This window comes from Paramormyrops kingsleyae, chromosome 2 (genome assembly GCF_048594095.1).
Source record: "Paramormyrops kingsleyae isolate MSU_618 chromosome 2, PKINGS_0.4, whole genome shotgun sequence".
In the NCBI taxonomy this organism is placed as follows: domain Eukaryota; kingdom Metazoa; phylum Chordata; class Actinopteri; order Osteoglossiformes; family Mormyridae; genus Paramormyrops; species Paramormyrops kingsleyae.
This window is the reverse complement of record NC_132798.1, coordinates 4,889,481-4,913,741: the sequence shown is the minus strand read 5'-3', so window position 1 is coordinate 4,913,741 and position 24,261 is coordinate 4,889,481. Positions and strand designations below refer to the sequence as shown.

The 24,261-nt window shown below is 45.9% G+C and overlaps 3 protein-coding genes across 9 annotated transcripts in view; 1 reads left to right on the top strand and 2 right to left on the bottom strand.

Annotated features, from left to right (window-relative positions):
- Positions 1-40: 40 nt before the first annotated feature.
- On the bottom strand, positions 41-5,306 carry LOC111857574 (putative aminopeptidase W07G4.4). The gene is made up of 16 exons (XM_023838579.2): positions 5,199-5,306; positions 4,264-4,305; positions 3,503-3,593; positions 3,244-3,392; positions 3,044-3,152; positions 2,811-2,938; positions 2,602-2,701; positions 2,442-2,517; positions 2,224-2,309; positions 2,023-2,127; positions 1,827-1,902; positions 1,280-1,398; positions 1,039-1,122; positions 837-894; positions 475-656; positions 41-361 (listed from the first exon to the last, which is right to left on the bottom strand). Exons 1-16 carry the CDS (start codon positions 5,213-5,215, stop codon positions 236-238), a joined length of 1,548 nt encoding a protein of 515 aa, XP_023694347.1. The 5' UTR covers positions 5,216-5,306; the 3' UTR covers positions 41-235.
- Positions 5,307-5,537: 231 nt separating this feature from the next.
- Positions 5,538-11,319, top strand: fahd2a (fumarylacetoacetate hydrolase domain containing 2A). 2 transcript variants are annotated; one of them, XM_023838580.2, is made up of 8 exons: positions 5,538-5,754; positions 6,301-6,563; positions 8,486-8,702; positions 8,973-9,032; positions 9,235-9,397; positions 9,488-9,596; positions 9,782-9,869; positions 10,016-11,319. In XM_023838580.2, the coding sequence occupies exons 2-8, from the start codon at positions 6,301-6,303 to the stop codon at positions 10,076-10,078; spliced, it is 963 nt and encodes a 320-aa protein (XP_023694348.1). In that variant the 5' UTR covers positions 5,538-5,754; the 3' UTR covers positions 10,079-11,319. The 2 variants fall into 2 exon arrangements, with proteins under 2 accessions (XP_023694348.1, XP_023694349.1); XM_023838581.2 differs by having other exon boundaries at positions 5,540-5,687.
- Positions 11,320-12,756: 1,437 nt separating this feature from the next.
- Positions 12,757-24,261, bottom strand: part of gpat2 (glycerol-3-phosphate acyltransferase 2, mitochondrial) — a 76,329-nt gene continuing 64,824 nt past the window's right edge. For 5 of the 6 annotated variants that reach the window (XM_072704101.1, XM_023838395.2, XM_072704095.1 and 2 more), the window contains 15 exons: positions 23,407-23,540; positions 23,116-23,209; positions 21,923-22,108; positions 21,583-21,681; positions 21,345-21,427; positions 21,070-21,188; positions 20,791-20,861; positions 20,226-20,490; positions 19,999-20,144; positions 18,647-18,724; positions 18,128-18,250; positions 16,557-16,677; positions 16,128-16,196; positions 13,912-13,967; positions 12,757-13,587 (listed from right to left, as the gene is read on the bottom strand). In XM_072704101.1, the coding sequence (XP_072560202.1) occupies positions 13,465-13,587; positions 13,912-13,967; positions 16,128-16,196; positions 16,557-16,677; positions 18,128-18,250; positions 18,647-18,724; positions 19,999-20,144; positions 20,226-20,490; positions 20,791-20,861; positions 21,070-21,188; positions 21,345-21,427; positions 21,583-21,681; positions 21,923-22,108; positions 23,116-23,209; positions 23,407-23,540 (1,767 nt within the window). In that variant the 3' untranslated portion in view covers positions 12,757-13,464. The remainder of the gene's footprint in view (positions 13,588-13,911; positions 13,968-16,127; positions 16,197-16,556; positions 16,678-18,127; positions 18,251-18,646; positions 18,725-19,998; positions 20,145-20,225; positions 20,491-20,790; positions 20,862-21,069; positions 21,189-21,344; positions 21,428-21,582; positions 21,682-21,922; positions 22,109-23,115; positions 23,210-23,406; positions 23,541-24,261) is intronic. The other variant, XM_072704103.1, reaches the window with a different exon arrangement.

The window sequence follows — 24,261 nt, the reverse complement described above, 5'->3', positions numbered from 1 at the left end:
TTTCCTCTAGAGCTCATTTAATGACAACCATACACAGACCCAGATTGAAGCAGATTTTTATTATTATGTTCTAATCACAACCAAAATTTTTTATTGTATAGTTCAGTGTTCCCCCAGATATAAAATGTATAACATGCAGCTATTTGGTATAAAATGGATGTAATGAGATTCTGTGATTAGGTTTTTCTCCTTTTATTCCATGGGAGACGGTTTAATGATGCAGTGTAAACAGCTTTCAGAGGACGTAGCGCATCGCCATGGCGAGGATTGGTGCTCCCGTGGGAATTCCAGGGTAGGGTCCGGAAGAGCCGGCGATGTCGACATGGGAGTAGGGCAGGGGGGTGGAAGAGTCCACACCATGCTGAGAGAGAAATTCACGTTGAACATTTATGCATAACATAATCACACATTTGTCTGCAAACAGCACTGTGCTATATTCAGTACACAATGGGATATATGAAAATGCAAGACAACCTTATCAAGACCGGAAGCCATGATGAGAAATGCTGAGGGAGACTGGTGGCCTCGGGGAGTAGCGCTGGACGGCTGGTTGTTGCACTGCAGGACATCCTCGTACTCAGATTTACCACAGTGAAACTCAAAGTCCTCCCGGCGAATGTTGGAGATCTCAAACATATCGCCCAGGACTTCCCCGGCTGAGAGAAAAGGGGGCAGCGAATCAGGCCAGCCACAGAAACATATGCTTGAACGTTTGTGTTGACTGAATGTCACCCCCTATTGGCAAGGTTAAGGAAAGCAAGCCCCCAGGCATGACAAATGTATTACTTAGTAATAATTAGACATGAGAGTAAAAGGTCGGCTTCTTGGCATCTCACCCTTCTGCCACTGCCTGGCGTTGTTTGATCGACGTGCGGCTCCATTGTCCATAATGATCTGCCAAATAAACAAGATGCAGAAGAAACAGGGTGACTCGGCAAGGCAGAGAAAAAGGTCACACATACTCAACCCCGCTCAATACGTCTTTATGTACGACAGGCTGTGTCACACGCCTTTGTGTGTGCAGTTAACGTCACTTACGGAGTAGTTAGGTCCCATGGCCCGGATGGCGTGTCCAGTCAGAGTGGCGATGGTGAACAGCTCTGGATTGACCTCGTTCAGCGCCTGAAACACCATCACGCACACCCGCCACTTGAAAAGCACTCTATTCTCTTTTCTACAGCCCCCTCCAGTTTACACAGAGACTGAAAATAGAGGAATCAGTAACAGGGCGACCAGCCAGACAAAAGCGTGACAGGGAAGGAGGGAGATGCACCCTGACCTTCTCCTTCATCTCGCAGAGCAGGTCAGCCATCACCATGCGTCCCTCTGCGTCGGTGTTGCCCACTCGCACGCGGCGCCCTGCCCTCGACACCACCAGCTCATCAGCCACGTAGCAATCTGAAAGACGGAAAGCCGGACATGAACTGGACGAGTCCTCTTCCAGAATCCACCCATGAGAATGTTCCAACCACAACCAAAAATTTAAAAACGCCACATCACTGCGCGGCATTGTCAGTTGTGCTCCAAGCACAAAATTAATTTCATCAATTTCAATACTAAATAAAAAATAATGTTCAGTCCTGTCAAAGAAAAAAAAAAAAAGAAAAACATTATTTAAACATTAAATTCCCCATAAAGTTTAAATATATAATTCTTATATGTTAATTAAAATGATTCATCCACCTTTCGACCGCTTATCTTCGTCAGGGTTGCAGGTTGACTATCAAAACGTTCCATAAAAATAAAATGTTAAAGTTCTTCACTAAAGGGGTAAGAGGTGTTTAAAATTTAGTGTAACTGAACGATATTTTCGGAGCACCACCAACCTGACCCTACGCTGTTTCGGACCATCGCCAATGCACCAATGACCTTGAGGTTCTTTGGTTTGAGCTGGGCCAGAACCTGAGACGGCGAGGCACAATGGTATATAAATGCAAATAATAATTTTATATATATATACACACACATCATAAATACATTATACATACATTTCATATGTTATATTATATGTATGTATATGACCTGGAAAAAGCCAGCGACAGCTGCAGCTCCACACTTGTCCCTGTGCATCCCTGCCATGATGCCTCCAGCCTTGATATCCGCTCCACCAGTGTCGTAGGTGATACCCTGTGGCACCACAAGGTGGCAGACCGTTATAGGAAAAAAAAAATCATTTGCACAATGCGCAGTAGCGACTGAGTGGATTAAAGGGACCCCTCTGACCTTTCCCACCAGCATCAGCGTGCGCTGAATGGGTCCCTCTCCACAGTATCGCAGCCTGATGACCCTGCCTTGGTGGCGTGGCACGCCTGCGGAGGGGCAACAGCCACGGCAGAGTCAGGAGAGGCGCTGCATTTTACATCTTCATTATTTACAGGAGTTCAAACCAAAATTAGTCTGGCATAGGGTAAAACTGCCCCCCCACACATAGAGACACACACCGTTGGCACAGCGGTTGACAGCAGCCAAGCAGGGGTACTCTTTCTCTAGGGTGGACAAACTGCTTATCACGGCGACCTGAGAAAGGCAGGTACAGAAGGTCAAAACACAAAACCCTGGTGATCCTGTTAGGGAAATCACAATCCAAACTTGACCTCCCACCTCCACAAGACTGTCCTTGAAGACAGACTGAACGTATTCAGCAACGCGGGGGGCAGCCATCCGCTCAGGGTCAGACCCGCCAATGTCCCGGCACACCAGTCTGCATTTCAAACATTATTAAGATATTAAAAATGAAGGGTGGCTTTTTTGGGGCCCCTACCAGTGATTCAGTCTCTTTTCCTTTAGCGGTAAATGAGCACCATACTAACCTGCCCGCCTCTAGTGCGGTGGCCAAGCTGACAAGGGATTCACCATCTTTATTTTCCTTTACCCACAAGCCCAACACCGCCACCTTGTGAGGGGAGGGCATCGCGTCTGTCTCACAAACCTCAAGAGGCTGAAATTACAGGGTAGAGCGTTGAAAAAAGAGATTAAAGACAAAAAGTAACAGAAGACGCACAAAAAACTGGTTTCATTTCCTGCCGAGAAACAAGCTGCTTACTCTGTACAGCACATGCAGAGCACCAAGGGCCGCAGCTAAGGGACTCATTTCATAGAGGCTGTGCTGTGGGCACACCAGTAGAGGGCGCTGCATGCCAGCTTTTAATGCCCTTTTTCAGGGAAAGAGAGAAGTCAAGGTCAAGTTTAATAGACAATCAGCTGCTTAAATTCTTATGAAAAGATAGGAGCACACCAACATACCTTTTGATGCCATTCCCAGCAGCCTCACTGAATCTTCGCACATCGTCGTAGTCCCGATTCACCGGACCAGTTGATGCAAAAATCAGCCGGTTCCCAGGGAGTCCTGGGACCTTAACAACCACAACTTCCTCAGCAAACCCGCAGTCCACCTGAGAACGAAAAAAAAAACAAAACAAAAAAAACATATGACCAACAGACTCCATTACAGAAGTTACCCAAAGGATATGCTCGGGTATTGCTGAGAGTCCCCTTTACTCACAGAGCTATAGTCTTGAAGAGGCCCACGTAGGTCTGCAAGTCCTTCTGGCAGCTGGTCATAACTCTGGGCCACCAGGACTATGCCATCAAAGCTGTGAGATGCAGGTGATCACAGAGGTAAATATGCAAGACGCCAAAGTTTAAACCAGGGTTATCATAGTTAACGTCAATCGAGGTTATATTCAATCGAGGTTATCATCAAGGTTGAGTGAAATATTATTGATCTTGGTATTCTGAGTTTTTGAAATTGGTGTATTAAATTTGGTTTGAGCATTCTCTTAACACATTGTACAATAATTGTCTGATTACTTTAATATATCTAGGAATAATTCCTCACTCTCTAACCACTACTTCAATGGGGGGTTTCACTGGGGGGCACCCAGACAGACTTCACTGTCTCCAAAAGGGCCTAATCTCATCAAGTGTGTGCATATTGTAATCAGGGTCTGGGAGCGTCAATAAACCAGGTCCTTCGTAGCTATAAAAACAAAGGCAAGAAAACAAAATGCTTGACATTTTCTCCTTAGCTGTTTCTTGTGCAGGGTGAAAGCAAGTAAGTTCCTTCGAGTGCGGTATCAAAACATGGTACTGAAGACTAAAATTAATACTGAAACTAAATAAAAACAAAAACTAGAAATTTTAAAAAGAAATAATAAAACTAAAGCTATTTTTACATTCTTAAAAGAAACTGAAACTGAACTAAACCTGAAAAGCAAAATGGAAAACTAAAATTGTGTCAGTCACACCCTCCTCCATACTCACTTTGCATTTTTGCAGTCAGTTGTGTACTCAAGGGGCTGAACGCTGAGTAGAGAGAAACAGCATTAAGGTCAGCCACTGTTATTAACACAGGTCACATATGCGGTTCAGATTATATATCTAATCATTGGACCAAAGGTGCTCCCACAGGCAGACCCTCCGAGCTTCAACTATTATCAAGACACCAATAAAACTCTCTGCAGTCCTCATAGTGCCTTATTTTTAAACTATGTTAAAAAAAAAACTGATCAGATGAAGGGATTCCCAACACCACCAAGCTGAATCCCAGGTGGTACCTAAACCGCATCAATGAAATGATAAAAATGTGTGTATATAGATAGAGGCGCATATAGACAAGGTGTCTGTTTTTCCCAAAGTTTTGAGGAAGTCTTGCGGCAGTCCAAATAATATGCAAGTTTCTCTCGGTATCATCATATTCGCATGTCTACCGAAAGCGAAAGCTATGTTAAGTTATGTAATGAATCAAATATTTTTCTTTCATTAAATCTGACAAGTTTCATTTTATTCGTATACATTTCAAAACAGATTTTTTTTTTTAAAGCATAAACGACGAGTACAAATTCTGGGTTAGAAATACGATGCATGTTATTAGTACGACACTTTCAGTTCTGTTCTCAAATGCACAAAGTGCACATAAAATTGAGTGGCTTAAAGACTAGAGACTGGGGTTTGAACGAAATCCCCGGAAGGATTTAAATCCATGTGAGGTATTGCCTGCCACCCTACATTTAGGTGCATTTGACACGGACATGTAAAGAAAAGTCTTTATTTTGTGAAATGAGTTATCACGCATGGCACAGTAACATCACTGAAGTTTATCTTATCATGACAAAAGTTTTCTGAGCCTTTATAACCTGACAGAATGGACTTTTCAGAAGACCCATTTGCAGCTATAAAGTATTCAACGTCCCCCTTACCGTACAGGCACCATCATTCCTGTCTCTCGATCCGTCTTCAAATATCAGAATGATCAACCGCTACGAGCATAAAAACCAAGTCAGCCGACCGGTATCACGAGGTTCCGCCTAAAAAAAAAAAAAGATTTTTAACCGATGCTATGTTATGGGAATTGTAGTTCATTTGCAAATACGACATTGTTTAAATAATTAATACCTAACTGGACGTACAGATTACGGAATAATTCTGTTATTTTAAAATATTAATAATATATACACTACACAGTTCATCATATTGAATATGAGTTAGATCACAGAACGACAGTTGTGGTTATATTAGAACTACAAACACCAAAACAGGAAGTACACCGTATACAGCATATTCCCAAGCAGTCTGAAGTTCAAAGTATGAAGACAGTTTGTGAAATTACGCCAGTTGAATCTCCAGCAATTTGTATAGTTTAAAGGGCAGATCGGTACTTCTATCTACACCGTATTTGCAAAAATTAGGTGATTGCATTTTGTCAGCCATATCTTGTTCACTAGACAGTTTTACTTTTAGTAACGGCTCAAGCAGGTAGGTCACGAATACTGGTGACACTGCTGATTTTGTGCTGATATGCATTATTATGGGCTTGTTGTTAAGACTTAGTCACGCGGTTATTGGATGCATATAGGAGTGGAAATCCTGACTACTGTCTTTCACTGTGGGGGGTTGCCAACCGAGATGCCGAGGTGTTTATCCGCATGTCGCGTGCGGCAACCACTGCGTGCTCCCCAACCTGTCGTACTTGTCTTTCATGTTCTCCTCATTATTTTGAATTTATTCAGAACTAAACAACTTTTGCAACAGTATTGTATATTATACTTGATTATACGCCTTATTTTTAGAGAAATTACATTATTTTTGGCCATCATGCAAGAAATGAGTCATCGTACCCTGCTCTGTTGTAAAATGTATAATTCTTTCTTTCATTTTCTTAATGATGAATTTTTATTTACATGCAATACGTCATTAAAGGTTATGTTGGGCTAATATACGCATGCATGACTAATTATAATCATCTGTTGCAACTTCAGCTCTTCTGAATAACCGAGTCGTACTGCCCTGTGTTTTCAACAGATGAGGCTGCTTGTCCACTCTCTGCTGCTCTGGGGTAGAATTAGAAGGCAGCCAACAAACACTGGAAGGCGGGGACTGGCAAGCAGAGACACGATGCGACTGGTGCAGTTCTGCCAGCTTAACAAGGAGCGCGAAGTGAGAGTTGGCGTGGATTTGGGGCAAGGTCAAGGTATCGTGGACCTCAAGAGCTTTGACTCCTCCGTGCCCTCCACCATGAGAGAATTCCTGGAGACAGGACACAGGGGCATGGAGTGTGCACAAAGGTACACAAATTACCCCCAGATTGGACTCCAGTAACAGATGCAGTCAGATGTATCGCAAAAAAATAACTCCTGACTGCAGATGACATTGCGAAAAGTATATGAGAGATTTATAATACGCCCATATGGTTGTGACAGCTGTATAGATCCAATGATTGGCCTTAGGGAGTTTCTGATACAAACACACAGCATTACATTTTTATTTATTAACCGCAGATTAACCAGGTTACACCCACTAAGATTTAAAATGTTTTCCAAGAGAGACCTGGCTAAGACAGGCAGCAATAAGGTATTTTCAGGCACAACAGAATGCATAAACACATCGATTAATAAGCTAAACTACAAAAAACAGCATGGGTTAAAAATATAACATTAAGGCAATAACTGAGCAAAATAAAACCAAATTGCAACTTCAGTAAAATGCATACTCCGTTAAACCAATCACACCCAAAAGACATAAATTCCCTTCCCCATTTGTTTGAGCCTTAAGGACAGACATAAGCACCAAATCCGGAGATCTTAACCCATCAGTGTCCTGTTTTTGAGACATAAAAGCAAATCAATAACAGAGAAGCCATCCTAGAATGGCCTTATAGCTTAAAAAAATACCAGTAAGTAATGTGTTGAAAGAGAAGGCTGACTCACGAAGGAATATGATGCACAACAATGCATATAGGTCCTACAATCACTAATGAATGTTAAGGCTCCATGATGATGTAGACAGCATATAAAGACAATGGGCCGATATCCTAAATACCAAACACCCCCTTCCATTCAGCGCTCACAGGCTGCCCCACTTAAAGACCAACTCTTTTGTCCCTTTAAGCTTTTCAATTATGTACCTAGTTAAAGATTACAAATATTAGGTACTTTATTATTTTTTATTCATATATTTGTATGTATTGTATGTCTTTGCACTTTGGGATTGTTGCAGCCAAATTGCCTTCAGGAATCTGAACTTGAGACTAACCAAGCAAAACTGCCTTTGAATAGACTTCATTTAACGTAAAACCAAACCAAGCATGTTCCCTAAAATAAAAACTCAGCTTCAGTTTGAACTTTCACACTAAATTCTGTATAGGGGCTTAAAGGACAGCTAGTCATCAATTTAAAATTTGGTCACCTTGAGCAACAATACTCTGATCCAACTTTAATCTTTTAAGATTGGAAAAGATATGTTTTTTTCTGTATTTAGGACAGCCTTGACCTTGTACTCTTTTGAAAACATTTTGTAGATAAGGGGACATAAAGGCATATAAAATTTGAACATTCTATCCCAATTGATTTATGTTCAGTAAATAAGAGCAAGCCTAAGGTACTGTAGAACCCTGAGGGACACCTTGACAAAGTCTGGTGTAAGACCTTCTGACTGGATGATCTGAATCTTAACATGATAGCTGACAATACAACTTTCCACAGTGTCAGAAAAGCCAGGGTTAACAGAGTTCTTTATTGGGCCATTGTGATTGACAATATAAAAGGCTTTTGCCAATAAAAAGAGCCAGTGTTTCTTATTGTCTTGGATATTAGTTTCATGGCAGGAGTAACAGTGCTGTCATTGTCTCATTTACTGTCCTTCATAGGTTCACTTATCAAAGAATCCAACGCTTTAGCTAAACAGGATGCTTTGAGGTCGATCGATAATCCAACATTGTAGGATTCCCTCCTTTCAGGAGGGTCAGCCTTGTGTGTCTTAGGAATTGTATTTGTAGCTTGGGGAAGATTAACTAATAAATATAGATTAAAAATATGTCGTAAAGGTTCGACTGAAATGAAACCTGCAGCTAATTTTAGAAAGACGGGTGCTGACTGACCAGCAGCAGCTGGGTTTCTGTTCATAACTGAATTCCCACACAAAACATATCTCTGTCGCTGTGACAGTGTAATTGCCAAGTATAGAAACCAATCAACTCTGCTCTTTCCAGAGCGCTTTCCAGCGGCCTCTGCGTGGTCCCTTCATCTGAGGTGGGCCTGCTTTCCCCAGTCACGGGTCCAGAGAAGGTCGTATGCGTGGGCATGAACTACCGGGACCACTGCCTGGAGCAGAACGCCCCCATTCCCAAGGAACCCATCATCTTCAGCAAGTTCCCCAGTGCCATCACCGGCCCATTCGACGACATCTTGCTGCCTGATGAGAGCAAGGCGAGTTCAGCAGGTGCCATTGTGTGCTCACCTGCATGAATACATTAAAGGACTGTCGACTGTCTCATATTGCATTTACACCCAGTGGTCATTAACTTTGGACTTATTAAATATGCAGTGCAGTGTGTCTGTGTAATGGCCATTATGGTAGTTGATCAGTGATTCTATTTTTCTTCCCCCACAATATGTATTCACATTCTCATCTTAACTGACAGCTGTGTCAGGGTGCACTGAAAGATGGGAGCAATTAATCACTGTCTTTGATTGAAGGAGGTGGACTGGGAGGTAGAGCTGGCCTTTGTAATAGGCCGGAGAGGCAAGCACATCAAGGTGAGTGCCGGCCACACTATTACGACACCAATTAGCCTCAGGCCTCGTCATTAACCTCGCTGATCTAAACGACTGAGCGTTTCCTTGACAAAGTATTTGACAGGTTGCCGATTTCAGTGTGAAAGACGGCTGGAGCAGAAGCTGGGATGAACATTGAACCCCAGATGGATGTGACATGTGAGACACTCTTCCCCTTTCACAGGAAGAGGAAGCTCTCTCTTACGTCGCTGGCTTCACAGTGGCCAACGACGTTAGTGCACGTGATTGGCAGATGCACCGCAATGGGAAACAGTGGCTGCTGGGAAAGACTTTCGACAGCTTCTGTCCGCTGGGTCCTGCCCTGGTCACCACAACAGCACTGAAAGGTTTGACATGAAACAGGCTCCACGGAAGATGCCGGTTAAGGGGTAGCAGTGGAGAATGTGAACAGCTGAACACTTTTTTTTGGTCACCAGACCCCCATAACCTGGGAATCCGCTGCCGTGTCAATGGGAATGTTGTCCAGGAGAGCAACACCAATCAGATGATCTTCAGGACAGAGAAGCTTGTGGCCTGGGTCTCACAGTGAGTCATTCCGTCGAGCTGGTTGTCTTCTAGGCTCCTTGCCCTGAGAAATTAACTGCCCAGGCTGAGCAATTTACAGAAAAGTAGCATAACCTTCACCGTTCACAGTGTCACCAGGGTTACCTGGTAATTCGTTATGAAAAATGCTTCATGGAAGTTTTAAGTATTTCTTTATTTTCCTTTAGGTTTGCGACACTGTGTCCTGGGGATGTGTTTCTGACTGGGACCCCCCCTGGAGTAGGGGTTTTCAAGAACCCCCCCATCTTCCTCAAGGTAAGAGGGAAAAACACAAACTGCTAAACAAGTTAAATGACTGCAGATACAAACAGCTTACACTTTTATACTTGACAAACATGCTTCAATTAGACCTCATGTTAAATAAACATTTCAATCCACAAGCTGTTTTTTTTCCCCCTCAGAAAGGTGATGTGGTGGAATGTGAGATCGACGACATTGGAGTCATTCGCAACACAGTCATCTGAACTGGAACCCATACAAAATGTTTGACATTGAAATTTAAATTTGTAATGCAAAACCATAATTCCACCTCAGGCAATTTTCCAACCATGGAAAGAACAACAAAGGCTTAATCTGTAATCCATAAAGAATTAAATGCACACATACTGTAATTTCACTAAAGCCTGAGGCATTTCCAGTAAGGTGTCTGGCATGGTCATGAAGGGAGGATCGTGCTGATATTAGAACTTTTATCTGGTTTCCTACAGGCTTATTAACTCATCTATTTTTCTTATAAAAAAAAATCCTTAAGAACTAGATGGGGATTTTTCCACTGTCTAAGTACTGCCCTAGTGGGTTGAATAGCACATAAACAGTGATGAGCGATTCTGAACTGAAATTGTGTTCCATGTTCAGAGTTGATTAAATGGAAAAGTTCTGCTCGAACAGCAGATTTTGTCGACCGTTTCCCAATGCAAAGCCTTTCATCTGTATTGAAAGGGTTAAGGGCCATGGCCATCCAAGATTTTATAACTCATTATAAACCAGTGAAGCCTACCGCTATAAGAAACCAGTGAATTTATTCAATAATCAACTGCACTCAGAGACAGCTTCATAATCAGAAGCACAATGCTTGATGTACTTCAGGGCTTCAAGTGCTGACGATATTAACATGACTCTGCTAAATCTGATCAGCTGTAGAAAGGGCTCAGAGCTGTAGATCCCCTACTGTGGGCACACAGCAGACAGGTTAACGACTCAGACTGGGCATGTGTGTATATCCCAGTGCGCAGTCTAGATACTTTAAATGGGGCAACACTGCCAAACTATTACTCACCAGCCATAAAAGGCATCACTCTGCCGAACCAAGTGGGCCATGCAGAATAGCTGTAGCCTTTGAATGGGACATTTACGCAGTTTAAATAACCCAGAGCAGTTATACAACGCAAGTAAATGTCTGCCAACCAGCACAACCCTAGAAAGGTCAGGGTATTAATCAGCTTGTTTTAAAACATAGGTGGGCATATTCTGGTATTCCGAGGTGCTTCAACATTTCTTGAAGTTCTGTGTATTTCATGCAGCCACTTTATATGCCTTGTGTGCATTTTCAGCAGCATCAGTTGTTTTTGTCAGTGTCTTTTTGTGACATCCACCAGGCATGCAAAATGTATGAGGAAAATCTTAAAATTCTTTTTTTCTGGTATCACAGCAGGTTACTTTAATTGGCCCAGCAGTCTATTTTTAATAAAGGATGAGTTAATTTCAATACCGAACATATTCCTGGAAGCTATGGAATTTGAATTATATTCAGTGGTAAAGGAGGATTACTGCTACCTGGTTAACACAATACTATTACTTTATAGTCACCTGATATCTCGTACGCCAAGGCACACCAGAGGATTACGCTTGCGAAACATCTCAAAGTTGCACGCAGCTACATTTTGCTACTAGATGGCAGCATTCCTCCTAAATGAAGAAAGGCTGAGGATTACATAGTGGGCAGAACTGGCAAACATGCTGTAAACAGCAGAATCACTCAGGATGTAAGAATGAGCAACACAGGAACCACATGTTGGATGGCAAATCTTGAAAAATGGCTTTTGCCAAAATAAGACAATATATAATGTATAGAAAAGATCCCCATCAGAAAGATACTGCAGCGTTAGAGAGTGTTTTACAAATACTGCAATGATTCCTGCCGTAGAAATGGTAACAGCACAAGTTCTCTTTAATCCAGTGCCATTACCAAAGCTGACTGAAGGGGGCGCACAGTGAACACATACAACATTGTGAAGGCCACACGTGCTACTGACCAATGTTTCAACACCGTGGAAACTGCAAGGTCAGAAATATAAAAAGTTCAGGCTCTCAATATTCTTTACACAAACTGTGATCATAAGTTGGAATAAACTTTGTAGTATCAGTGAAGGTTATCTTTACATATATTAAGGTTGCCACTACATATTAGAAATCCTAGGATCACATTCCAACAAGCCATTTAGGATTAATGGCCCCCTCTTGTTTGGCACCCCAAAAACAAAGCAGTTATTTGAGCTCACACAGACTGAACCCTTGACTGAACCTTCTACTCCTGCCAAAGTTTTGTACTATAATTTTAAACTTAAAGTTTCACTTAATCTCACTGCTTCTTTCACTCTGATCCTATCCACATGTTCCCCTGCAGATATCATGGTGGATACACTTTCTCTTTGTGTCCATCTGGGCTTTACCTCAGGTTCTCTGAACACTGAGGTGAACCAGTGACCAAACTGGTCTTCAGTATGTGGCTGTATAAAGGTGGCCTGGCTGCTCCCCACTCCTGAAATGTCCGTGACCCGGGGATTTCTGGGTCGGTGCAGAACTCTGGAATTCTGCAGAGGTGGAGTAAAGGGAGCACTGCCTTGAAGTCTCTGTGGAAATCATCACATCAGGGAGCCAACAGGGATACAATTAATCTGCCAGCCACGGGATTCAAACCCACAACCTTCCAGACATGGGTACAAATCACACACCCACTGTGCAACCTGAAGGTTTCTGGTTTAAGTCATGGAAATTTAGCTGTTGGATCTTCAAGGAAATTGTTATAGATTTCTTCTATGATATATTTAGCTCTCAAAAACCTCAGTCTCCTTGATAAAAGTTAAGATTAAGCAACAAAGCAGTGAACTGTCAGTCTGAGAAAAATCACTGCAGGCTAGTAGTGTCAAATCAGTTGAACAAAAGTTCTTCTTTAATGTTCTGAAACAATTAAGCCAAACATGTAAACAACATGCAACACAATTCTGATTAGTATTTGTGAATAACAGATCACATTTAAATACTGAGGAACACAAACTCAGATTTCAGCACAGCTGTTAATACTGTAATTAAATTAAATAATCAAACTTCAGACCAACAGGAGGAAAAGTCAAAGCACCTCTAAAAAATGATAAATCTTGTGACTCCATGTCACATGACAGCAAACAAGTTTATGATTGTGAAAAGTGACCTTCAAAATGATCACTTTATTGGCAAAACATCATGTTCTATAAACATAAAAAGTGTGACTCTGAGGTCTGTGAACAAAGCAAGAACAAAGCTGGAAGATGGAAAAGCTCCGAGGTGCACAAAGATGCCGGGGAGAGACACCTGCAATGTGATGGTCACTCTGTGGTTAAATACTAAACCTGAAAACTGGGTTAAGCTCCAGTGAATCGGGCAGAGAGATTGTTCCACCACAGACAAAGTAGGTGTGCCCGGTGTGGACAGCAAACTCATTGCCCCCTCTTCTGCACTGGAATGGATCTGGCCGCCACCCAGGTCTCACCCAGCGAGGCTGCGAGAACACAGCTAAGTGGGTAGGTTGTGTTCATGTAAGCTCTTGAGATGCCAGGCCGCCAGCGGGGGGTGGACAGTGTTTGTCGACAGATGGCTATTTGTAAACAAACTGCTCGATGAAGCGGTGAAGCTTCCTTCTGTTCTCAGGCTGCTGGAAGAGAGGACTGAGCCCCAGAGCCGCTCTTGCTCTGCCCTGCTCCTCCAGCCTCTCCAGCACCTGCCAAACACACATGCGCTTGCGTTTGCTCCCAGCGAGAGGCCATCTTCCCCCCCCCCCCTTCCCTCCCTGCACCCTTACTTCTCAGAAACACACCTCTCAGTTTCACTTTCACCATCCCTTATTTTACCATAATGCCTGCAGGTAAATTATTTTTTACTGGTTAATAACAATACTGTGGATTTCTTTCGTAATTACTCTGAGGGTGTCATTTGCACAGCAAAATTTATCCTTTATGGCCACTGGAATATATTCTTGCATTTACTGTGTCTGTATGTCTAATCTGAAGCTGCTTCTAATATAAACAGACCCTCTATTACTTACCCCCAGATCGATGACGGTACGGACCACTGCTCTCACGACGTCAGCTGATGTACTTTCTGTACAAAAGTCATTCAAACATATGTAAACAAACGGTAAATATCGCCTCACTGCGTCTGTTATAACAGGACCACAGGTCCAGCGGGCCTGTCCTTATTTAAACACCTCACAGCCCAGCAGCCTTGTTTGTTTGATAGCTCTTCCATTTGCAATCAACTGTCTGTTAATGAACTTCTCTCACACTCAGAGAAGCCAAACAACCAGAGGTTATGTTTCAAACAGAATAACTGTAACTCAACGCGTTAAGAAAAGTCTGCTATTTTTAATTGCCAAAGTTTGCTCTCCCCGACGCAGTAGCGATTTGAGAACTTTACTCGAGCATTTGTGGGTACAGCTGTTGTATCCTTGAGTAAAGCATTTCTTCTAAAACAAATAAAAAGAAAAATACAAGGCCATAAACCAAGTATAAAAGTGTAAGCCAAAATAGGCTGTGTTCTCCATCACAGGCAGCATACAGCTGACTCATGCAGCAGATCTTTAAACCCTGTTAGTCAGGGTAATTATCTTCTGATGCGTTTCTTGGAAGACGCAGGGCACGGTTCTGGCAAACTTCCCCAAGAAAAATTGCAGAACTGTCACAGATGTACGCTACAGCAATCATACTGTCACACCCACATGACTGATTTCCATGCGATATAAGGAGTAAGTGTCCTGGTAGTGGCTGATCTTGCACTGCGATGAGAATGGGCTAATTTACTTTACATGGTGATATCTTGATTAACCCAAGTTATGCCTAATTTCTCTCCATTCTACAACATACTGGTATGCCTGTGTGTGTATAAATGTGTGAACATGTGTATTTTGAGAAGTACCATCATGTTTTTGAGCTACTTGACCGGACTTTGCTGGAACAGGCATTTCCTGGTGCTCTCAGATTCTCCTCCTTGCCAAACCCCAGGCACATCAGCACATGTGAGGCCCACCTTCATGAGATGCCCTGGCATCCAGTGATCCCATGATTCATTAATGATCAACAAATATGAGATCAGTATTTAACTTGTGTTATTCATGACTTGTTCCTTCAATAGTTCAATAGCAGTAGTTTAGAAAGGTTTATAGAATTAACAGATATAGTAACAAATACAGTAACTGCTTGAGATAAACATGCATCATGATTCATTAATGATGAATTAGCATGAGATCAGTATGTAACCAACACTTTGTGGTTAATTAATGCATAAATAATAATGTGTCAAAGTGTTACAATTAGGGTTGTAATAATACATCGATTTGTATCGATATATCGATTCAACGGCAAACGATCCGATGCATCGATGTGACCGCATAAATATTGATACATGAATTTTATTTTCTGGCCTGTTCCAGTATTGTTTTCATGATCCACTCCGACGTATACAGTACATGGTCCACACCAGGGGTACCCAATACGTCGATCACAAAGGTAGTGTGGATAGATCGTATGGCATAAAAAATAGAGGATGGATGACACGTTCAACCGCGCCAGCGGCTGCAAGCTACCGAGTCGCCTAGTTAGCCTCCAATTTATTTCTACTAAACTTAAGAAAGGGTATAAAAATGAATGGGGGAGCTGGACCAAGTAAGAAGCCTCTAGCACACGAGAGGGTCATACGAGCAGGTCATGACAGCTATGGACATATAAAAGTGTAACAAAAAGTATTTGTCTGGAGAAGACGATTCAAAATTAATTATTCACCATGTTAATCTACATCCATCCAAAGTTTTTATTTTTACCTTATTGCACTTTATTTTGCTTCATTTATGGGACATACTTGACTGCACTAGATTTTGTTTACAGTTCCCAATAAAATATGATAAAATGCTAATTATATTTGCCTTTTTTAATCCATTGAAATGTAAAGGATTGTGTGAAATTTCGACTACTATCCCCAGTATCGAACTGAATCGAATCGTATCGTATGGCATCGTATCGTGGGAATTTCTGAGGTATCAAAAAAAAAATCGAACCGTTGGCTTAAGGAATCGATACTATATCGTATCGCTAAGAAAGCTGTGATTTACACCCCTAGTTACAGTTATGCTCCCACAGAAGTCTTTAATAAACGTATGCAGTATTACTGGGTTAGGGTATTACATCTCCCTTGAAGGCAGAAGGAAAGGCTCGGCACAGGATCAGGCCCGATGGCGGGCAGGACTGTGCGGCGAGAGTGCAGCCTTACCGTACCGCCTCCACCCCCAACTGGCTCTGTCACACAGGAAGCTCTGGAGCCATGCCACGCAGTCCGGCTCTGTGGGAGAAGAACAGGGGGAGGATGCCAACAGTCGGGTTAGACAGACGGCGGCCGTTTGGCCCTGCTGGTGTAGGTTAGTCAGGTGCCAGGGCCGCTCTAAGCCATCAAAGCGGACAGACACGCATGGAGTCACTGCGGGACCCGAGGGGCCAGCCGGCCTATGCAGGGACTGCAAGACGACGCTGGTTACGGAGCCCCGGCCGTGTGCAATGAGGTGGGAGGGGTCAGTAACTGCAGTGCATGTCCAGGTCTGCACTTGGTCTTAGAGAACCGAAATGCACCACAGTTTGCATCCATTCTTTATTCACATCTTCATTCATGAGTAAAGCCACCTGTATTGGACCGCGGATCACCTACCTGGGAGAGGGCTCTGCAGGAACTCCAACCCCTCAACAGCCCAGGAGAGCGCCCTCAGCTGGACGCTTAGCAAACTGCACAGGAAAAAGAACAGCTCCGGACCCTGGCTAGGCTGGCCGAGCTGGTGGATAGGGGGGGAAAAAAACATTTACGAGTGATCAGTACAAGCTGTACCTTCAGTGTATAAAGAACAGGGAGCACATGGAACTGAAATGGAGGAGGGCCAGAATCCAATGCAGTTTGCAGATGTCCCTGCTCAAACACATCTTAATCAGACAATTAGCAGGTTCAGCAGGTGTGTTTGAATGGGAAAATCTACAAACTGTGCTGGCGTGTTGCTGCTTGAAGCATGAACATTCTGGAGCGCAGCCAGCCCAGCACTGAGGTGTATGCACCGCAGCCAGCCCAGCACTGAGGTGTATGCACCGCAGCCAGCCCAGCACTGAGGTGTATGCACCGCAGCCAGCCCAGCACTGAGGTGTATGCACCGCAGTCAGCCCAGCACTCAGGTGTATGCACCGCAGCCAGCCCAGCACTGAGGTGTATGCACCGCAGTCAGCCCAGCACTCAGGTGTATGCACCGCAGCCAGCCCAGCACTGAGGTGTAGCAATGTCAGCCAGTCCCTGGAGCAGCTGAGGGTTCAGGGCCCTGCTTACAGTAAGTACTGGCAACCTTCTGGTCACAAGCACGACCTTTGAGTCCTAACTTGAGGCATCCTAACCACACACAGTGCCACCCCCCAAAAAAAAAAAAATCTGTATGATTCAGCTCTGTAGGCTATCGGCTGGCCAATTTCTCCAATAAAAAAATGGAAGCAGAGATGTCCTGAAGATGATGTGCAGAATATAGACCTTTCGGTAGGCGCAAATCTTGGGTAAAGGCCCTTTCAAAGAGAGATTAAGTTCTTTTCCCTAATTCACAGTTTCCCATTTTCACCCCGACTCCTTCAACAATAAGAGCGTGAAGTTACAGGAGCCAGGAGCTGGATGTAAAAACATGAGAAGTGCAAGGAGCTGGATATAAAAAAAAACTTATCAAAGAAATAAACAAATGATAAAACGGTATATGCAGTGCCTGAGGCAGAGGCTCTTACCCTGGGGTGTACATTTCAGGGGGTCTGAACCTTACATCTTTATTCTCACTGGGCCCTGGCTGAAACGTAGCATTTCCTTCAGTTATGAATGTAGGCGACAGACCACAGCAGTAGCTGTGACTGATGCCAGCTGAAGCCACACAGATGCCGTTCTATCACATTATAGTCACTAGATTATCACCAAATATGGTTTACGCTCATCACTACTGCAGAGTTATGGCAGTTATGAGATCCACGGCCAGACGGCGCGTGATGGCATCTTCCAGCCTACAGACGCTCATGTGACGTAGCGGGGAGGGGGAAGGGGGCCATAGGATTCGCCAGACTTCCGACGGGGCCCACGGCAGAAAACATGTCAATAAACCATGTTTTACAGGTTTTACTGAAATATCATACCTCCATAATCACTCAATTTCATACTTAACGCACGTTTCATGACCTTCATTTTAGGATATCCATTCTAAGCCTGCGGGATACCTTGTAACAGCGCGTGTCCTGCCTCTCGCAGTCGGAGTCGCTGAGGTCGCCGTCCTCGGCAGAGCTCCATATCAGCACCTTCTCCCTCTTCCAGTAGTCGTACATGCGCTGGCCCTGGGGCTGCTGGACTCCGGGACACGCCCCCCCCCCCCCGAGATACAGAAACCGCATCACACACACACTGACACCGTGCTCCAAAGTCAGTCCTGTTTACAAGCCAGCTATCGGTTAACATACTGCAATGTAATTGGGTCTTAGATCATTAACTCATTAAGAGCTACTAACAAGCTTATAGGATTAACGACTACTGCTTGTTATGGTCATTTATTGACTGGGTGTTGTTATGAGTCTGCCATTGGATGTGTGGAATGCTGACACATTATCTCTCTGCCGAGTCGCACGGTTCCTGTGGGTGGGGGCCGCTCCTTAATGGTGGACGGCACTCAGCGACACGCTGGCTAACGTCACAGATGCATCATGATCCTGTCATCGCAAAGGTACTCAGCTCGACTGGCTCACCTCCTCCAGGACCAGGACCCCACAGTGCACCAGGCTGTCCACAGCATCCAAGGCGAAGGCGTAGGGCGACTGACAAGGCTATGGGGGGGGGGGGGGTGTTAGGGTGAGTGTCATGATTGAATCAGGAGAAACGCCTCCAGTCCTCCGCATGCTGATCTCTGTGTGTGTGTGTGTGTGTGTGTGTGTGTGTGGCCCTCTGATTCCCTGTCAAACTCATGACATCCACCCTCACTTTCCCGAATTGCCTGCATTTTTATCATCAGACATCCAGCCACAAATATAAGCCAATTATTAGCCACACGGGGACGACACAATAAATCACCAAGGTTTTCAGTAAAGGCGGCCATGAGGCCCCCTCAGCCACTGTCACAGTACAGTTAGCAGTGTCTGCACCCAGATGCTTTTAGCTACACTGTAGCCCACTAATCCACACGACGCTGCTAATCCTCAGACGCGCTGCACTGCAGACACACCAGAAGATTTTTGCATGAGTTTCTAAGGCTCCTCGGCTCTCCCTTGCAATGTTCTTTCGATAGACTTTTGGAAAAACAATTCACTCTTGTTCCAAAGTTCCTCTGACAGTACAATATGGAAACAGCAGAGGCCCACAGCCAAAGACAAACATAGACTCTCAGGCGTCAACAAGCCTTTTTCGTGAGGGCCTCTAATTCATTTTTTATCACTTTTCATCACTCAGCAGGCCTCTAGGGTATGTCTACTGACAACTTGGCTCCGATAGAATGGGCCATATTTACTCAGATGACCACTGATAGGGCTGCCCTTATCCAGCCCGAATGATTACTGATGGGTTTTCACAACAGCTGACGTCAATTAACTCTTTATATGGGGAAATACCTGTTCCACGCCTGAGGGCTGCATATCTGATCAGGGCTGCGGAGGTGCATTCAGTGAGCATCATTCCAAACCAGTGAGGTACAGGGGGGTGGATGTTAAAGCACAAGTGATTCACCTCCTTGTATATTAAAGCCAGCAAGAGGCCCATCAACACAGCAATGACAATACGATGGTGGGATACTTACGGATTTCATTAGATCCCAGTAAATACAGTATAATCCAGAGTCTGGAATGATGCCACCTGTGCTGTGATTCTCCCGAAAAGCACTGGTTCAGCTCATCTACTCATCGGGTCTTATAAGTTTAGATACAGCGATTAGATTTATGAATGAACGAGCTGCAGTAATCTATGGGGCCGTCACATGACGTGCTGGTCATTACCCTCGCGTCCGGGGCCGTCTGCTCGCTTCGCGGTGCCTCCGCCAAATGCGACCAGACGCCCCGCTGGGACCCGTGTGCTCCCGGCCTCCAAGGAGTGCCTTGGTGGCGTCACTCACAGGGAAATATCCGGCAGCGGGCAGCAGGTGGCAGAGCTGCAGGGCCCTCTCGCTCAGCTCCTCCTGGCTCAGCACCACGTCGAACTCCACCTCGCCGCCGCCGCCGCAGGCCGCCACCTCGCGGAGCGTGGCCAGCACGGCACAGGCTAGGAGGCAGGCAGCCGTCCTGAGCGAGTCACGCGGCCGCACCCACGGGACGGCGCAGAGACACACGGAGGAGGCCTCACCTCCGACGGCCTCCATGATGAAGACGTGGGTGAGGAGGGGGCAGTGCCCTGCCAGGGCCAGGATGGCGGTGCGAGTTGACCGGGGGGCCAGGAGGGGGTCCGTTGTGTGGGGCAGCCGCACTAGGTGCAGGTGGGGCTGCAGCAGGGACACGGCATGGAAAACCACTTCTGGCAGTGACCCCCCGAATCCCACGTCCTGGTTCCGGAACACGACCTCCTCCACGAGCCACAAGACGTCCCGGCAGAGCTGGGACAGCCGAACGCCCTGTCACAGACAGGAAAGGGGGTCACGTGGGGAGATGGTGCCCGTGAGGCCCCGTTACGGAGGCGACAGCCGGGCAAAGGCGCCAAAGCGTGACCACGTGCTACCAGACACCAGGCACTCAGGACTGATTTTATTGTTTTACTTTCACTATTGCGGCCCATTTGTGCACTGTTTTAGATTCTGAATCATGGGTCATTAGCCATCAGAAAGGAGCCAGCACCTCTCACCCCTCACTGCCAGCGATTAGAGGCAGTGAGAGCCATTCCAAACCACATTACGCTTGAAGGGGGGGTACTGTACCTCACGATGCTTATGCAGCAGGAGGCAGGACACTAAGGTGGTGGACATGATGGCCGTGCAGGTGGAGGTGGCTGCAAGGGACAGGACATGTGTCACAGTCAGCCAGCCCACATGCAGGGTACTGGGAGAAGCATACGGCAGTGGGCCACACTGCGGCCCGTTACTGACACTGCGGCCCGTTACTGACACTGCGGCCCGTTACTGACACTGCGGCCCGTTACTGACACTGCGGCCCGTTACTGACACTGCGGCTCCTACACGCAACGGCGAGATGCTCACCATGGAGAAGATGCAAGTCGAGAGCAATGCTCAGCTCTCTCTCCGACGGGGGTGACTCAGGGCAGCGGGAGGTGGGGGACATCGAGGACACTGACGTGCACCCAGATAAGGACTCCGAGCTGGACGTTAGAGGAAAGCGAAATGGGAGCGGCAGGACGAGAAGAAGAAGGACGGAGAGCTCTGTATCGCAGAGGCGCTGAAGAGAGGCGGAGCTGCCACATGGTGGCAAAGTCACATCCAAAGGTACGACTTCGAAATAGATAAGTAAAGTGAACCTTTTGCCGAGAATGCTGGGTAGGAGGAGCTCCTGCAGGGGGCGCCCTCCATCCACATGGCACTTCCTAGACTCGCACATCTCCTACAGGGGGACAGAAAAGAAAGAGGAGCAGCAGGGGCACAGACGATAGATGAGAAAGACACCGGCATTGACGCGAGTAGAGAGCAGATCTCACAGATACGGGCAGAGACACGAGCTGAGACGACTTCCAGCAGACAGACAGATGCCTGTGGTACCTTCAGAGAGAAGGGCTGAGCAAAGTGGATCCTGACGCTTCCCCGGCGACCATCCCATAGTAGAGAAGCGAGGGACCAACACAAGGACCAGGGGCTCTGCTGGGGAGAGACACACACACACACACACACACACACACAGACACACACACACACACACACACACAACGGAATGGCTCAGAAACCGTGACCATGAGAGTTGCAGTGATGTCATCCAAGTTAGTGCTACCAGCGATACTCATACTGACCTGGTTACAATAGCCATTACTGCCTTGATCATTATTCTGTGCTTAACTACTAATGTATTAGGGTCATCACCTCTCTGGAAAGGGAGGGAACGTACCTGACCGCGGAGGCTGTGCTGCGGAGGCAGGTCGTACGCGATGGCCACGGGCACCAGGGTGACGTCGGGCACCGAGCCGTCCCTCAGCGCCTCCTGCAGTCTCACCAGCTCCTCTGGCCCCTGCTGGTGGGCCCCACGCAGAGCTAAGCTCACGCTCTGACCCTCCCGGAGCAGCAAGCTGATGAACTGGCGGCGGGATGCAGGAAGACTCATATTAACTTGGGGCAGGTAGTAAATCAGCCGTAAGAACAACGCTGCTGGAAAGGCGACTTAAAAAGTGAATGAAATCGAAGAGTACATGTCAGGGAATGGGCCTAACCTTAAAAATGGGCCCCCAGACCTGCTCCAACTGTTAATTTACAAGAGGAAGGACCAGGGTTTTAAAATCCCCAGTGCCTGAGTCGTCTGCTTTAAGCGAAGGTTGCCAATGAGGTGCGTATTAAGACAGCATGTGACTGTCAGCATAATAACACTACAGACCCGTGATTTGAAGCCTCACTTCCACATCATTGCCTTAAAAACTATGCGACGTCAGAGCTCTCAATGCCAGAGAGGAGAATGCCGACGAGAGGAGGCCGGCCTTGGTTGGGGGAAGGGCGCTACTTCCTCATCGCATGTAGCATGCCGGCACACGGGGGGGGGGGGGCCCTGGGGCCACGCCCGTCCATGATGACAGCGGTGTGGGCCCCACGAGCGAGGGTGGGGGCAGTAGGGACATGTCCCTACCAATATTGTGGGAGGAGCGTGAGTGTTTAGGCGGCAGGGGGTTTGGGGCTGATTTGATCTCTACCATTGTTGAAATCAGTGTTGCTCCATAGTGCCAAGGATTCATAGAAAATGAGAATGATACCCTAAAATGTTCCGGCGCTACGGACATATTGTCCGTTCTCCATTCAAGATGCATATATATTACTCTCCTTTGTATTCATCTCACAAGCAGCGACTGAGAACCAGCGTGTGGCAAAAGGCCTCGGTGCCGGGTGGTCATTAACGCGGACCTCAGCTGATTCCTCTACTGCCCTGGGACCTTAATGAATAGATGCTGCCTCAATATCAAAGGCTTGTCGGGTTTTTAACGGATCTGAAAAGGGCAGCGGATGCTGAGCAGGTATCAAGGTCTCCTGTGCCCCCCCCACCCCCCGAATCAGGTCAGGGTACAGATTCCCCCTCCCACCCCCCACCATCGGACTCACAGAAGTCATAATGGCTTCACACAAGCGGCTCGCCTCTGCATCCCCCTCTGGCCTGGGGGGGGGACAGACCACGCCCAGTCGCTGGAGGACCAGCCTGAGATTTAATAGAGAGAAGAAGCACAGAAGAGAGCTCACACCAGGCCACAGCACTGACCAGGGAGGGAAACCGGACATAAAGCCACGTCCTGAACATGCTGATGGCATTTCCAGGACATTCAGCACAGGCCATAAGAGAAGGAGCCATGAGTATTTTGAGAGAACCGATATGCCAGGGCGGGCCGTGTCAGGTACCTGAGCCAAGATCTTCCGGGCTGGAGGTGACACACGGTGTAGGGGACCCTCAGGTTGTGACAAAAGAGGATGTGTGGGATGAGGACGTAATCAAGAGCACACTGCTGCTGGAAGACGAAGACCAGGGGAGCCCCCTGCCAAAAAGCACCCCCACACACACACACACACACACACACACACACACACACACAGAGCAAATGTAACTTAATATTCCCATGATTCAAAGCCATGATTGACTTTCATGCTAGCAACGGCTGCTATGGCTACTGGCGAGTGTGTAACAGAACGTCGGAGATGAGGTGCCAGTTAACCACCCAGAGAGACCAACAGATAACATAAAATCTGTATATCTCTTAGAAAACATCTACATAAAAATGCATATATGCTTAAAGACAGCTGGTGTTATTAGCATCAAGTTTAATTAACATGGATTCACAGAACGAAACATACCATTTAATTCATGGAGAGACAACTGAAAAAAGACTAACACACAGCATGGGCGACTTAAATAAAATAAATAAGCTTCCTTAAAAAATAACTTCAAATGGTGTAATCCTGCCTTGCAAAGAGCACAAGAAGGGCCTTCAGCTAAGCTTATCCTAACGCTTTCCACAACACTCTCTGGTTCTTTGCTTCCTCCACGTCTACCAGCAATACCAGAATAAAGCGAGTGTGAAACAGCAGGCAGGACTGGTGTGAACCGACACCGACTGACAAGGGAGAAGGTTAGACTGAGCTCCACCGAAGTCTAGGGGACCTCTGCTGCATGGTTAAGGACCTCCAAGTATTATTTAGCTAACAGCTGTTGTTGAAGCACAGTTCCACACCATGAATGCAGCAGATGGCTGAAGGGCA

Coding starts and splice junctions, on each gene's coding strand:
- LOC111857574 (XM_023838579.2), bottom strand. Junction 3,153..3,243: donor GCTGGGAATGGCATCAAAAG/GTATGTTGGTGT, acceptor TCCCTGAAAAAG/GGCATTAAAAGCTGGCATGC. Junction 2,702..2,810: donor ACCGCACTAGAGGCGGGCAG/GTTAGTATGGTG, acceptor TTTGAAATGCAG/ACTGGTGTGCCGGGACATTG.
- fahd2a (XM_023838580.2), top strand. CDS start 6,301: ATGAGGCTGCTTGTCCACTCTCTGCTGCTCTGGGGTAGAATTAGAAGG. Junction 6,564..8,485: donor GGCATGGAGTGTGCACAAAG/GTACACAAATTA, acceptor TGCTCTTTCCAG/AGCGCTTTCCAGCGGCCTCT. Junction 8,703..8,972: donor TGCTGCCTGATGAGAGCAAG/GCGAGTTCAGCA, acceptor CTTTGATTGAAG/GAGGTGGACTGGGAGGTAGA.